General features: G+C 29.4%; 1 protein-coding gene and 1 long non-coding RNA gene across 4 annotated transcripts in view; one reads left to right on the top strand and one right to left on the bottom strand.

The window, feature by feature from the left end:
* Positions 1-3,765: 3,765 nt before the first annotated feature.
* On the top strand, positions 3,766-11,762 carry LOC123305671. Its single transcript, XR_006536851.1, has 3 exons — positions 3,766-3,895; positions 9,232-9,256; positions 11,705-11,762. It is a non-coding gene; the product is annotated as an uncharacterized LOC123305671 (long non-coding RNA).
* A 142-nt stretch (positions 11,763-11,904) lies between these two features.
* LOC123305670 (probable ubiquitin carboxyl-terminal hydrolase FAF-X) overlaps positions 11,905-16,938 on the bottom strand; it is a 32,808-nt gene continuing 27,774 nt past the window's right edge. For all 3 annotated transcript variants that reach the window (XM_044887451.1, XM_044887450.1, XM_044887452.1), the window contains exons 29-32: positions 15,957-16,162; positions 15,741-15,884; positions 12,764-13,038; positions 11,905-12,634 (exon numbers count right to left, since the gene is read on the bottom strand). In XM_044887451.1, the coding sequence (XP_044743386.1) occupies positions 12,247-12,634; positions 12,764-13,038; positions 15,741-15,884; positions 15,957-16,162 (1,013 nt within the window). In that variant the 3' untranslated portion in view covers positions 11,905-12,246. The remainder of the gene's footprint in view (positions 12,635-12,763; positions 13,039-15,740; positions 15,885-15,956; positions 16,163-16,938) is intronic.

Genomic DNA, 16,938 nt, shown 5'->3' with positions numbered 1-16,938 from the left:
GACGAGACTTATACCGTAAGCTGAGTGCCTAGCACAAAAACTAGGTCCTCAGCTTTATGCGTCTTCTCAATTGTCTAATTTCAATATTAATGAAATTTTGGTGATCGATCTACCTTAATACAAATATGTATTATTATTATTGATAATAAAATCCAATTATATTATGTATTCAGAAACACATTCGGCGTAAGTAATGCAATCAAATTTTAATATTTTTGTTTATATTAACTGCGTGTTGGATGGAAAATTATCATTAATCTTTTCCAATTTAAAATGGGCGCTAGCAATGTTTGACTATGCAAAAACCGATGTACACGCTAACTTTTTAGACGGTTCTTAAAAATTCGTTTAATAACTGTAAGATGTTCTGTATACGAATTCTGATAGTTCCATAGAATATTATACATAGAGAACGCGAGGGACCTGCTAGCCTTTAAGTGGATGCGATACGATGAATGAGAGAGAAGACTGCCAGTGAGTTCCCCTGTGTCATAATCATATGTACATTATTATATTAAGTAAGTACAAGTATATGTATTAGTAAGTATAAGTATATGTATTAGACAAGGACACAGGGAAACTGACTGACTCTCTCGCTTCGCATATCGCATCCACTTACAGGCTAGCGTTCTCTATCTTCATATCTCTATGGATAGTTCCTGATGAGTAGATCAGAAATTTACACGGGCCAAAAAATACAGGTTTTTGAGATATGGGCAAGCACGGGTCAAGATATTTGGCGCCCCTATACTCCGCTCATCTTAGGGTTTCACCTCGGAATAACGGAATAAGCTGAATTTTTGTACAACCCTTTATTTTGATAGCACAAAAGTCATATATAGTCACGTGTGCACGTCCTTAGATATTCAAGGTCAAAGGTCTCGAAAATCATCTTTTTGTGAATATCTCGTTTCTTTTGTCTTCAATCGTATTCCGTAGATTCCGAGGTTGACTTATTTTGACTAAATTGATCGGGTTACTAGGCAATTTCAAAAATTGTCGCCCTCCGTAACAAAATATGTTTTCACATCTCAGTTAAATGGATTAAAACTTTAATAAGAGACTTGTCCCAAAACAAGCAACTTACGTGCGTATACTTAACGAATTCTTGTAGATGAATAAAAAGAAAAAATCCACTCCTGACTTTCGAATACTCATCCTTGGTTACCAACTAGCACCTAAAATAATGGGGTAATTTCACATGTTATCATTTATTTACTTAGAACTGTCTTTAAAAAGGTTTTTCCTTATGTACATTTCAGAATAGATTTGAAGACTCTTAATATTGATATACCGAGTGTATTTTTAACTTCCCAGTGGGAAGTTATTGTAATGGATTCGATTTTGCAATTTGAAAATTTTGACATATCTCCATGTTTCAAGGCTTTTAGAGTCGAATAGTATGGTTTTTAAAAGGATTTCGGGTTCAATTTTCGCCTCACGTATCGCGTATCCTGATCGCTGAAAGCCTAGATCCATTCCAAATAGGTTAATTGGTGACCAACTTCATTTTTTAATGAAACCCTAGATTTTTTGTAGATGATTCATATTTTATAGGGAAAAAAAACTTCTGAATAACAAATTTTTCTTAAAGCATATTTTTTGTAATTTTAGCAAAAAATAAGAAATATTTTCGTTCATGTCTTATGCGAAAACTATTGTTTTACCTACAAGAAAATTTGTAGAATGCAAATAAATGTTTTTTATTTAAACACGAAATCATTGAGAATTTTTCGAATTTCTTTCATATATTGCAAATGTCAAGTTAAACAAGTGAAAACAAACAATTGACTGAGTTAATTGTTTAAATACCATGTATAGACAGTGTTGATTACTCTGTAACATTACATATACATAGATGTCATACATATATCAATGATATTCCCATATAATACATACTATACAAATTGCGCATAATTTGCGGTCTCACGGGTAAATAGTGATGTTTACGAAAGAATGTTTCAAACAAATGTTGTTTATTTTTTAATAAGGAACATTTTTTACATTTAAACTTTTGTTCTATCTCTAACGGTTTACAAGATGGGTCCTACGGTCCCAAGACTCAATTGACCTATGTTGCTCATTTACGAACTTGACCTCAATTTTTACGTCCTAAGCTCGCTATAAAAATAACAGCTTGATATCTCTTTTCGTTTTTGAGTAATCGTGATGACACAGACAGACAACCGGAAATTGACTAATTAGGTGATTTTATGAACACCTATATCAAATTTTTTACGTAGCATCAATATTTTTAAGCGTTACAAACTTGGGACTAAACTTAATATACTATGTATATTTCATATATACATGGTATAAAAAGACACTCTAAATACATAGAATGGTCACGGTTCACAGTAGTTTTGATAAGAATTTCGTCTTCCTGCACTGTCATAAGGACAAATTAAAAACTATGAATCGTAGAATGTTCAAATTTATGATTCAAGATCGTTGTAACTTTAGTTTTTCACATATCCTTTTGTATTTCTTTGTGTAGCGATATTCAAAATTTTTGGTATCTCGTATAACCCATCTAGAGCATTATGCACCTTCGCTTTTGTGTATATACCTCGTTTTATATATGTAACGATATAAAAAAAACTTCCCAATAGAAATATTAAAAAATATAAAAATATACTATCTCTGTGTCCATTATGACAAGTTTATGACTGCCATGCAGTGTCTACGTCCAAAGGTATACTAAGTTTAGCCCCAAGTTTGTAACGGTTAAAAATATTGATGCTATGAACAAAATTTTGGTATAGGTGTTCATAAAATCACCTAATTAGTCCATTTCCAGTTGTCTGTCTGTCGTCTGTCCGTCTGTCATCACGATTAATCAAAAACGAAAAGATATATGAAGCTGAAATTTTTATAGCGTGCTGAGGACCTAAGAAGTGAGGTCGAGTTCGTAAATGAGCAACATAGGTCAATTGGGTCTTGGGTCTGTAGGACCCATCTTGTAAACCGTTAGAATAGAACAAAAGTTTAAATGTAAAAAATGTTGCTTATAAACTTACAACTTTGGTTAAAACCTTTTTTTCGTAAATTTCGTAATCACTGCTAACCTGTGAGAGCGCATATTACGCGCAAATTGTAGTGTTTAAATGGGTATATCAGTTATATGTTTGTGACATGTATGTATGTGTAATGTGACAGAGTAATCAACCCTGTCTTTACATGGTATTTCAACAGTTAACTCAGTCAATTGTTTGTTTTCACTTGTTTTATTAATGGTTTTATAAATTGAGGACACGCATTTTTATATAACTCACTCTGTACTTAATATATAACGATTACATCACATAAAATTTTTGATAGTAAATATTTTTATCAAATCATTTTTTTTTTTTTTTTATTCAAAATTCCCAATTTTTAATTTTTTTCCCTTATTAATCGAAATGCTGTTTTCATAATTTCTTCTTACTTCAAAAATTTTGTTTTTGATCTTGTATTCGTTCTGTCTTAAATTCATGCCATATGGCTTGCTTCTTTCAAAAAACGTAATGTTTTGAAACCGACTTGCTTACTAAAAAACTTACTTTATTTTAAAATAAGTCAACCGCTTTAATACTTTATTTTATTTTTATTTTATACCTTTTATTTTTTTATATTTATTTTGAAAATTATTCGATTCAAACACTTTCTAATTTTTACTGATTTCAAATAATTAATAACGCAAATAAAAATTAAATGCGTGGGTTCTTATTAACTTTTGTTTCTTTTTTTTTCCTTAGAGCGAATCTAACGAAAACATTGACTACAAAAAAGAATATTTTAATTTAAAAAGAAATAATATCAATAAATATCAAGAATTGGAAGAACGATATAATAAATTAGAGAGAGAGGTGTGAAAAACTCGAAGATGAGTTAAGACGGAAGAATTATATTTTAGGTAATTGATACATTTTTCTATTATATTACATCTAACTAACCATTTTATAATAACATTTAGTGTAATAAGATAAAACACAAAAAGTGTAAATTAATCAGCCGTAGAGAGTCACAATAGAAAATTCACACAGTATAGTATATCTTGCAAAAAGGGAAGTAGAAAAAAATAATCACATCAATACTCCAGGTCTATAAAATTTTCGGTCTATTTTTCCCATTACATGCAAAAAGAATACGAAATTTTTTCTACGTACTGTTGTTGTTTCATTTAATTAAAACGGCATACTAATTTGTGATAGCTCTAACTGTAACAATCTTATCTAAATATCATTGATATTACATTACATAGACTGGGTGCAGTCAAACGATTTTAAGCGTGCCAAAATCTGAGGTAATTGCTTAAGATTGGTCAAATCCATTGTAGATTCGTAAGAAAAAATACGTGATAAGTTTTTTTTTTAAGTTAATTTGCAAAAAAATTCATTGAAATCACAATGTTTTATGTAAAACATTTCTTTACCGATATATTCTCTGACATTTTGTGATATGAAAATTTGATATTCAATGTAAGTTTTTTTGATAAACGTCCCTATATTCTTTTGATAAATGTATTTTTGTTTAAAGTCCCTAGCTGACCTCAGCAATCACCTCAGACGTTGGCACGCTTTTCACTGTACGGAAAAATAGGCGATGCTTAGTCTATATGTATAACTATAAAGTCAATACTTAATATCGAACTAGGAATCAGAAGAGTTGAAAATCTCATTATAAAGAAAGCGATCAACTATCGTAATAAGAATGAATGAGGGAACGTTAGGTGTATTGAATGAATGATTTTTCGAATGTACTTATGAGTTTAGTTGGAGTAGTAAGAAAATTGACGGTCTGAGAATGTGTGTAGTGAGTGAAGCTGTAGAAAGTGTGAAACATTTGATAGAAGATTGTCCTGAACCGACATGAATAGAAAAACAAGTGAAAACAAACAATTGGCTAAGTAAATTGTTTAAATACCATGCATAGAGTGTGTTGATTACTCACATTACACTATTACACATACATACATGTCACACATATATAACTGATATTCCCATATAATACATACTATACAATTTACGATTAATTTACGCCCTCACGGGTAAACAGTGATGCTTACGAAAAAATTTTTAAACAAAAGTTGGTTATTTTTTTATAAGGAATATTTTTTTTATTTAAACTTTTGTTCTATCTCTAACGGTTTACAAGATGGGTCTTACGGACCCAAGACCCAATTGACCTATGTTGCTCATTTACGAACTCGACCTCACTTTTTACGTCCTGAGTACCCTGTAAATATTTCAACTTCATATCATTTTTCGTTTTTGAGTTATCGTGGCGACAGACAGACTGACAGACAGACGGACATCCGGAACACCTAAAGGTACCAAAATTTTGTTTGTAGAATCAATATTTATGAGCGTTACAAACTTGGGACTAAACTTAGTATACCTTGCACATTTGATATATACTTGGTATAACAAGAAGTGAATAATATTCCACTTTTCACTGCCTCGGACATTATCAATGTATGGCCGATCCGAAACACATTACATTAGTAATTGCGTATCTCCGCTCCATTCTCAAAAAACAATAATCCTATCTTTGGTAAAGCCGTTCATGTATCATATAATATTACGTTTTTTTTTATATAAGAGTAATGATGTTAAGCAATTTTATGCTAAATATTATTTTATTAAATAAAGATCTAAACAAGTTGCTACAGAAGGATAGAGAAGTTCACAACAAACACAAAGTAGGTAATAAGAGTAAGATAGAGATCTAAACAAGTTGTTATAGAAGGATAGAGAAGTTCACATCAAATACCTTTCGGTACACAAGCTACTGTCGATGTACACTTTTTTTTTTGTTTCTTATCTAAAGTGATTAATCTCACTTCTACCGTTTTTCCATATTTAGACGTTTTTTCACTTGTCCGCCATTTTATAAAAAAGGGCGTTGTCTAAAATCTTATCGTGCTCGTTAGAAAACTTGTACTTTTTAGTTTGGGAATCTATTGTTCAAAATTTTTTCACCCCCTGTCGCTTTGTACTGCTCTACCACATGTATAGTACATCTAAAAATAAGTCGATTCTTTCGTAGTAAGGCGTTATTTTAAAGTTTAAATTTTTGCATCAACTAATTGGTGTAGAAGGTAGGGGATCATTCTACTAAAACTCCTAGAATTTCTATCAATGGAGATGAAGTGTTTAAAATTGAAAATTTTAAGTAAACAAATCGTTAGTTCAAATCGAGTACCTTATTTCCATTGGCAGTGGAGGATTTAGGCTTAGGCCCGTTTGGCTTGCGCCTAAGGCGACCACATTTAAGAGGCGTCGAAATTTAAAAAGTTGAGGTTATTTTTACGAGAAGGATACTTTAAAAGACTAAGCGATCCTGTATTTCGTCAAAAAAAAGGCGACTTGTGATGCCTTGGGTCTAGGATGCCGTTATTATCAAATCCGCCACTGTCCATTGCGCAGAAATTTGTGAGGCTTTAGTACAATGTCTTCCTACATTCTACGCCAATAAATTGATATTAATCATGATTTTTATATGAGTTTTGTATGTCTGCTAAAACAGTGCTCTGCATGTTAAAATATGATGTCTTACTTTAATCTGAATAATTGTTGTACGAAATATTTTTTTGTAGTGTAAGTATTTTAGAAAATATTTGGTTCCGTCGATCAAAATGGGTTAGCCTGTATATACAATTCTAACACCTCTAATCGTTACCAATTCACATAAGAATAGAAGTTCAAACAAAAAACAATAAAACGAATTAATATAAGTATGTAATTTTAAAAAATAAATTTATTATGCAATATCTTTACAAATAATAACTTTTAAAAAAAATCATAATTTAAAATCATTACAAGTATAGATTCCAATAGAAAATATTGGGCCGAAATTGAGAGGGATATAAATGAAAAAAAAAGTGATATCACAAAAAAATTTTACAGACATTAGTTATCGTCGGTAGTAAAATGATTTTAAAAAAAATGGTATTTGCAAATATCTGGTATTTGTAATTATATTTTGTTAGTTTTTTTTTATACAAATATTAATAAATATACACAACATTTTACATTTAATTACAAAAAACAGGAAAACTAATAAATGATATTTTTTTAAACAACTATATCGATATTTAAAACGTAAAACATTTACATGTGCTTTTAGTTTTTTTTTTTTAGTAAACAGTGATTGGTGGTGTGGTGACATTTTTAAAGGAAATTTTTTGATTTTTCTTTTTGACATTAGGAATTTTGTGTTTGTTAAATATTTTGATCGTCATCAACTTAGATTTTTAAATCCAGTAACCAAAAACTTTTTAGTTGTTGAACAAAAATTCCGTTGGTGGTTTTCAAATAAAGTTTGGTTTTTTCAATTTTATTCTAAGTTGATAAAGTACATCTAATTAAAAATACAGGTTGCATTAGAAAACTATAAACACAACGATGAAATTACGTGAAATTTTAATAATTTTTGGACCTCATTCCAATGTTAGTGTTTCTTTTTTGGTATTCAAAAGAAACATGTTACTAACTTATTAATTAGTAACCAGGCTCAGAAGTGATCAAAATCGATAATCTATATAGCCATGACAGTAATTTTCAACAAATTATTAACAAACGTTATCGCTAGATAGAGATTTCGATTATCAATCTTTTTTTTTTTTTGGTAGCTCAGAGTGTATATGGTTTTACTGTTTTTTTACCTGTGAAGTGAATAAACAAAACCAAGCAATTCTATATTTCGTGTAGGTAGCAAATAAGTTATCTCATATATTTCCCGTTAACTCTCAATCAAAATTTTAATTTCAAGAGTAGGTTAGCAAAGTGTGAAAAACACAAAATAAACTGAGACTTCGTCAGAGAAGAGATTGAAGATATATTGCTTTTTATTTATACACAACTTTAATTTAAGTATTTGAATGCCCAGAGTCACGTTTATATGCCGCCATCGCCTGCCTAAGCCTCTTTATCTCTCAAAAACTACCAATATAAATGCATAAAGAGCAAATAAAAAGATTAATTACTTCACAGCTTTTTTACTTCACAGCGAATATTGGAATATGGTGTTCCTGATCATATAAACTGTATCTCAATTTAGGAATATTATTCTCCCCTTTATTATTATTTTTCCATTCTCCCATATCTTATAATTCAGTCGAACAAGGTTATCTGTCTCAAAATTTTAGCGTGTGGTGCTCGTCATGTGTCACCTTAACATTCAAGATAGATTGGTCAGTCAAATTTTTTTAAAAATTTGAAAATAGTTTCTGTGCAACCTGTATACAAGAATATTTAACAACATAAAAACGAAGAAAATTATGACGGCCCATATGTAATATCATTATCATCCAAATTTGTAAACAACAAAAAGCAATAACAATAAACGGTTGCTTTTCAAATTTAAAAAAAAATTGTTTTTCTTTTTAAATGCAAATAACATTTAAATAGCTTAAAGAATAAAATCTTTGATGTAAAAATTGTATACACATTACGTTTGTGAAGTATGCAGATTTCGACAACTCTATACCATTTAAAAAAAGAACCAAATTCCTAAATTTCAACAAATTCATATTACTTAAACTTAGGTAAGTGCTGTTTAGTTTGAACAGCGTTTTTTAAAATAGCGCGCATTCTTTTTTTTCTTAATTAAAATCTGATGTTTAAAATTAAAAAAAATCATCGCCATGAACAGTATTATCACAGCATTATCTTAATTGATGAAAACTACTAGTTTTTGTTTCTTAATTATCATAATATATATTTTCTCTTTTTTTTTTTTAATATTGTGTATTCGAAAAGTATGCACTACAAAAATCGATGCTCGATTATATATGTTGAATACCTTTTAAACACTTTATAGAAATAGTACTAATTGAATACCACACGCACAATAAATATTCTCAAAACAAGGCTAAGACACATCGATCTACACGGATCACGGTAAAACAAACTTTATGTTTAAATATAGGGTTCGTTTTCATTTTATCAGGTTGTCCTATGTGGCTTGGCTTGTCTACACAGTTGCTGGTTTTTAAAACTAATGTATATAGACGATATATCATGGAATTTTTTGTGTATTTGTAAAATTTCTTTGAATATTTTAGATCGTACCTAGTATTTTATCGTTTAGGATTTCAAATATTTTTTTGAATTTTCATACAACTTTCTGGTGAATTAAATTTCAAGTTATGTAAATCATACTATTTTATTAATATTATTTATTTATTTATGAAATGCAGTACCCCAATAACATTGCACTTTAAAAATTTTTATTTTTATTTTCCAGATAATCGATCATAATCACAGCCATGGTAAGTTTAGTGGTGCAGCTCACAAAAATATAAATATTTCATTCTGTTCTAATAAAAGACAAAATTCTACAAGTTATTTATTATAATTCAGCATTTTCCCAGATAATGGACATCCTGATATTTAACGTGATAGAGATGCCCTTTAAACCTTGATAGAATAAATTTCTTGTTTAGAAATATTTTGTACGCTGTTTTATAATTTAAATACAAGATAATCCATTTGCGCCAGCATATTTGAATCAATTTGTTTTCCAATAAATATTAAAAATAGATTCTTCCACAAATTATAAAGATCTTGAATCACAGACCATGCAACTACATTGATCTCACTACACGATTATTACCTGAGATAATCGCAAACTAATATAAAATCATTAATTCTGATTTTATTTAGCATTGATTGTAAAAATTCCGATAAATTTGTTGTGGAATGAACCTAAATGATTATCTTAAAAATTCTTAATTTTATTTTGGAACCTCTGTATCTCTCTATCTATTAATTAGTACTACACTTTTTAGCATTGAAAGAATCCTAATCATTTACTTATTGTTAAGTAATAGGGATATTTAAATTACAAAAATTATCTGACTTAAATTACATGTCAATTTTTTTATAACATTATTTTTAAAATTCAGTCTTTTTACTGTAAATTGAAAGTAATTAATTTCCTAAGATTACTAATCATCCCCTCTGCAAAGAAAAGTTTTGATAAAGTGTTTTAAATGTGTGTGTATGTGAATATGTGTGAATGGACTTATTATAAGAATGCAAATTTAGTAAATACCCTATTAATTAACATTAATAAACTAATCGTTGTGTTTTCATTTTATTGTTTAATTAGTTCGTTAATTATTATGTCTAAAGCTTTTTTTATTGTTAATTTTGTTTTCCTACTAAAACGCCATTTGTATTGATTTTTTTCAAATTGTTACTTTCCTGCCAAATGAAATATTTAAAATACAAAATTAATTTGTTCCATTTAAGAATATCAAAATATTTTTATTATCGCTCTTTTATTGTCTAGCATTTTTTTGTTTTTGTATAAAATTAATTATCGTTAAAGATAGACGTACTATTTGCAAAAAAGCGAGAGTTAATGTAGCAGAGAAAAGGAATATAAAAATGTATTTATTTATTTTTGGTTCCATTTAAGAAATATGCATTGCAATAATTTGATTTAACAGTAAATTTTTGTTGAATAAGAATAGCACAAATGAAAAGATTTCGTGAAAATTTAGCTTATATCGCTGATTACATACACACAATTTTTTTAATCAACTGATTTGACCATCCATCGCTGTTGTTAAAACCAAAAGTACATTGAAGTAAATTGAAATTCAACAGGAAAAAACCGAGCGATAATTTTACTGTTTTCGAATTTGGCGATTTTAATGTGTTGACTCGCTTTTCACTTCAAACCATGTCATATGTTTCAAAATAATACACACAACAGTGAATAATTGGTATTTATAAAATTCTTAAATTGACTTGATGATGAAACTACTGTCTCAAATGACGATGTAATGTAAGCAGTGACGTTGAATTGCATACTCCCAAAAAAGTCTTTGATTTCCCAAATGGAATTTTAAAGATGGTAATTTCATTAACAATTCTTTATAAAAGATACAAAAGCTATAGAACTACTGAGTTACTACAGCATAAATTTCGTGACGAACGAGATATTGTTTGTTTTTATCGTCTAAAGACGTTCACGATAGAATCGAGAATCCGGAGACTCGCATACTCAAATTTAAAGCATCTTTTACACCTACATAACCTTTCCTACAGAAATAACGTTGCGTGAAGTCTAAATGAAATCGTATTGTTTGTGCTTCTTGCGTATTCTTACAAAGAAGAATGTACTTCCTTCAATCAAGTAGGAACGCAAGCATGTTTTTCTTCATTCTTTACTTCAGGAAATAGTATCCGTATATGGACTTCTTTTCTTGATGCAGTTTAAGATAATAGTTCAACTTAATATGATACTTTTTGAAATATCGTAAATCATTGAATCTATAATCAGAATATGGCGGACCCCGTAAGAAATTAACAATCTTTGTTATATATATACAAATCTTGAAATTTTATTTTCGTATCAAAAAACGAATCTTTAAAACAATTAAATAAAAAAAACTTGAGATTCTTAAATGTTAACAAACTAAATATCATTAATCTGTATGAAAATAAATAAAAAAATCAAAATATATTTTTTAAATTACATTCGTCAATTATAAATAATTACGTTTAAAAAGGTTTTTTTTGCACATAAATAATATTTTTTAATATACTCGAAGAGAGATTAAATCACACACTTGGCAGTAATTATAAAAATTAAATTAAGAACACAAGAAATCAAAAAAATTATTCAACAACACACCAACGAACGGCGCGGCGCGCGCTTCATGCTTATGTTTTTTTTTTTACATTTTTTTTTTGTTTTCTTTTAGATATTTTAGAGCAATTGGGCGGAGGAGAAAGAGAGAGGGAGATTAAATTACAATCAACTAGCAAAAAGGGTTACTTTTTTTTTTTTTAGATATTTTATATATATTTCTATATATACTTTTTTTTAAATATAATAATGCATAAGAAGTTTTGCTGTAATATTATTAATAATTAAAGCATAATTTTATATTAATTTATAAACTGTTCCTATTTTAAACTTTGATAGTAGGTAATGGTGGCATTAATTTTCAATTTAGATACACATGCGTCCACGCACGCGCAGTTTACGCATACATCATAACATCATTCAGTTTTTAAAATGACAGACTAGGCACTCTGTTATTATACATAATATATTGGTACTTTAAAAATGGTTTTTTTTTTTTTTTTGGGAGAACGATGAAATAGATGCTGCTGTATTGGTATATGCTCTTTTTTTTGTTTTTCATATCAATCACGATAATAAAAATTAAGTTCTATGTGCGCATGCCTTCATTATTATTTATCATTATTATACATGGTATAATAATTTTAGGATGCTCACTTAACTTGTTGACGATTGTTGTGAATTTGTTGTTGGCTCAAGTGTGGTAGTGACATTAGTAGTGTCCGTCATTTTTGTCGGACTTCCTTGACGTCCTTTGTTGGCTGTCGTTGTTGTTGTTGTTGCCGGTGATGTGGTTGTTAATGTTGAAGATGGTGTCGATACTAATTGCAATCGAGTCAAATCTGGGAAATCAATTACCACTGGTGGACTATTATTACTAGTGTTACCTGATGATGGTGGAGTTTGTTGTTGATTGACTTGTTGTGATTTACCCCATTCAACGACAACTAAATTTGAATTATTCCCTAATGGCGGCGATCCTGGTGGACACGCTGGTGATGGTGATACAGGCTTTGTTACGTCTGGTAATTCGGTTACCATTACACTGTAAACAAATTTTATTATTGAATTCATACTTTTATGAAAATTAATGGTAAATCATGGTAAAAATTTGATGATCTTTTTCCAATCCATTTTGGTAAATTTTTGTATTAAAAATAATATTTGGACTTACTTTTGATTATTAGATGAAAGTCTCCGTACAGGACTAGAACCACTGCCACTTGGGTATGCAGTATATGTAGGACTAGAATGTTGTTGCGACTGTTGTTGTAACTGTATAGAATGTGCCAATTGTTGTTGACTTAATGGTAATCGCCCAGTGTTCGCCCATTGTTGTAATAATTGTCTGTTCGATTGTGCAACGGGCATTACTTGAACAGTTTGTGGTTGTAAATCTTCAGCCTGATTATCACTTTCATGTTCTGATAATTCTTCAGGTTCCGTTTCCTAATGAAAGAAATAAGGAGTTGTATAATTCGCTGGTGAAGGTACAAAAAGGAAAAAATAAATAAATAAATTTACAGTTACATTGAATAGAACTGTAAAATTTACAATTACATTCAATGGTAGTGAATAATTTAACTGAAGAAATATTTTCCTCAAAAAGTGGACTACGAAGAAAATAATAGATTTATCGAATTGATTCTAGTTTATTAGATAAATCTATTATAAAGGTGTTTTTGACCTTAAAAGTCATTAAAAAGTCAAACTCAGTTTCACAACTACAAAGCGACATAATACTTTAAAATTGAAAATTGTTTTTAAAAAAGGAAGAGGTAGGGATCTGAAGATTAAATATTTTTCTTAACTTTAAATCTCCGAGCGCTCTAACAAGGATTGAATCGGAGTAGAATTCTAATGCATTTGAATAAGTCACATGAATTCAGGATCGGAACCCATCTTAGCCTTGAACGATTTAATTGAAAGATGTCACTACTGTATCGCTCCTTGAGTTGAACCTCAGAAGGAGTAGTCACTGTAGTTTAACTCAGAACTTAAACAAGAGGAATTAAAAAAACATTCTATCCATTTTAAGATAGTCCAGCTGTTTGAGAAAGTACGGTGAATGTTCATTTTTTTTGCGGTAGATGATAGTTCAAAGTCCCTTGATCACAATAAACATAGTTTTGGTTCTCTCGGGGCAAAATTTAGAATTGTTTCATTTTGAAATTGTGATTTTTAACACAGTACTTTATGGAATAATAATAATAATGGGGTTTAACCTCCGTTTTTCTGACATACGTCTATAACAGAGGCACCAGCCACATCGTTATTTGTTAACCTTTATTTATTTAATAACTACATCCATATTTTACAATTACATTTATGATGTGGGTGGAATCGGTTACTTCGTTCTTATCCAAGCGATGGCAATGTGATCAATTCTACCTGGATTCGAACCGGCAAAGGATTCCTGGATTCAAACCGGCGAACTAAGTAGTCAAACGGTTAAAATCTAACGCCTTAGACCGCTCGGCCCTTTAGGCTCAACTTTATGGAAGAACTCACAATAGTGCTAATTGTACAAAAAATAATCGGTAATTGAGCTTCAAAAAAGTTTTCATTATGAAGAAAATTTATCTCAGATTGTTATGAAAAAAAAATTTTATTAAAAAATATTTTTTAGGGGACAAGCTTTTATTGTACTAAAAATAAGAAAATAATTTTATCTAGTCACTCATACCCGACTATTTGTAAAAGCTTGAGGAGCTTAATATCAAGAATGAATCGAAAAATAATTATGCATGTGGAGTAGATGAGGCGTTCTGATTCATTTTTGATATTTTAAATTAAGCGCTTCAAACTTTTACAAATGGTCGAGTATGAGTGACCCATAGATAAAATTTTTAATGCAATAAAAGCTTGTTTCTTAAAAAGCATTTTTTATTAAAATTTTTAATTTAAGACTAAAAAATGTATATATATAAAATATGGTGGAAGCGATTGGGGAAATCAGGACGCCACAACCTTACCATGCATTGTCATCCAAACTAAATGTCCACGCAAAATTTCAGCTCAATCGGAAACCGTAAAGTGGATCAAATTTGATTTGCAAGATTTGATTACAGACAGACACGGGACAGGTGAAACTAAATAAAAGCTTCTAAAAAAAACTTTACCTTACGGCGCTTTCCAAAAAGAAAACATAAAAAAACTTTGGTTTTTGGCGATTTTACGATATTTTTAGAGCATTTTATTACATTTATGTCATACAAATTGCCTAGTTAACTAATCACGTGACGGCCGGACTACTTTAACCCATCTAGATTTTCACTACATTTTCTATAAATTAGTATATATAGGATATCTTTTTTAAATTGACATATGCTTGAAACTCGAAAAATAAAGTTTTATCGATAAAAATGCTTCAAGCAAAAAATGTTGGGTTTATAGGCGCACATCTTACGCAGACATTAAACTTGACCCAGGTTTTCACGCTCAATGAAAAGGTCACATTTTTATACCCGGTAATAGATAAATAATACTTAAAATTAAAAAGTTGTTATCGATTAAAAAGTTAACATTGTTCGAAACATTTGTCCGCAAATCGTACAGTTTAGGTAAAAACGGACTGAAAAGTTTTATCCAAAATTGTTTTTTCGCATGTCTTCTGCGAAATCCAGACACTCTTCGAAAAACAATTTCCAATAAAAGTAGTTTGTTTTACTATACAGACCATTTTTGTTCAAATTAAATGAAAAACTCCCAAAAAGCTATGATATGTAGTTTTTATAGGATCTTAAAGGGTATTTTTACTATCAATTACTGTCTAAACTATCCAGTTTACAAAAAAAGGTTTCAAGCAAAAAATGTTTCTCTTTTTATAAAGAACAACTTTATAATTTAAAGTGATCGTCTAATGTTTGTCAGTTATGAATTAGAGTGAGATTTTAATTGAACCAGAAAAGTTAGATTGAATCGTTAACACTAGACTCAAAGTTCAAATAAATTATCACACTATCAGGCTTAGATAGATTCCACAAAATAGCAAATTTTGTCTAAGCTAAATAGAGTTAGCTCAAAAACTTAAACTTTCCTTGGAGATGCTAAGATTAACAAAAGGATATCTTATTCAAATTTCAGTAATCATTCGGTTATAATTGTTTTGAAAATGATTTAATATAAAATTTAAATTTTTTGTTAAATACCTCTTCAGGGCATAATTCCATAGCACGTTCTAAAACTTTTCGAGCACTATTCGATCGTTCTAAAAAGAAACCATTTGTGTTGTCATTAGATTGTGCTGGTGGAGACCAAGCATTGTAATTATATTGTTGATTTCCTGGAAATTTCTGTATCAAGAAAATAAAATATTAATGTCACTTATTCAAAATCAGAAATGAATAAAAAAAGAAATTATATACCCTTTCCATTTCATCATGCAACCAATCAACAGCACTAATCCATTTTTCTTTCATATCAGCATTTTCACGCATAATTTTATACGCATGTTGACTTCTACTAAATAAAGTAACCATAAATTTAATACACTGATATGCTCGTTTTTGGTAATGATTTTTACTACGTTGAATTGATTCAAATATGCCTTCACGTTCTTCAGGTACTCCATCTGAAAAATAAATAATTTTATTTTAACTAGCAATATCCGCGGTTTTGCTATACAGGGTGGACCATTTTAATCTATTATGGTTAATACCTCGTAGTTATATAATCAAACAATAACTTAAAAAAACTTGCTGTGTTTGATGGGGGACATCATGTTCTGACATCAGATTGAACATAGTTCTCTGGGTTTTTAATAGTCAATTTAGATCCTAAAAGGTAAGAGATAAAATAATACTTTAAATTAGAAAGTGCATTCTCATAAAAAAAACTAAAATTTTTATTTAAAAATTTTTTTTGAAAATCATTAGCTTTCAGAAAAATATTGCTTTTAATCGAAAGAAAACACGCATTGAGACCTTTGTCTTTAAATATTTTTGAAAATTTGCCTGGACTTAAAAGTGATTAACACAGACGAATGACCTTTATTGCCCTTGATAACTTTTGAATAAAAAATTTTTCTAAAGTTTGCGTATTTTCTTTCGCTAACGATTTTTTAAATAATAAATATTAGTTTTTTTATGAGGATCAACTTTCTTGTTTAAAGTTTTATTCTATCTCTTACCGATTAAGATCTAAATTGACTATTAAAGCAACCCAGAGAACTGGGTCTAATCTGATGCCAGAACACGATGCCAACCCATCAAACTTTGCAATTTTTATTTAAGTTATTTTTTGATTGGTTAACTACAAAAAGAGCTATTAGCCATGATAGATTAAAATGGTACACCCTGTATAGAGTGTTCTAAATACTGCAATAGAAAAGCAGAGTGATATAGATTT

The sequence above is a fragment of the Chrysoperla carnea genome, chromosome 1 (genome assembly GCF_905475395.1).
Source record: "Chrysoperla carnea chromosome 1, inChrCarn1.1, whole genome shotgun sequence".
NCBI lineage: Eukaryota > Metazoa > Arthropoda > Insecta > Neuroptera > Chrysopidae > Chrysoperla > Chrysoperla carnea.
Note: the sequence above shows the minus strand (reverse complement) of the source record. Positions and strands in the feature narration are given on the sequence as shown.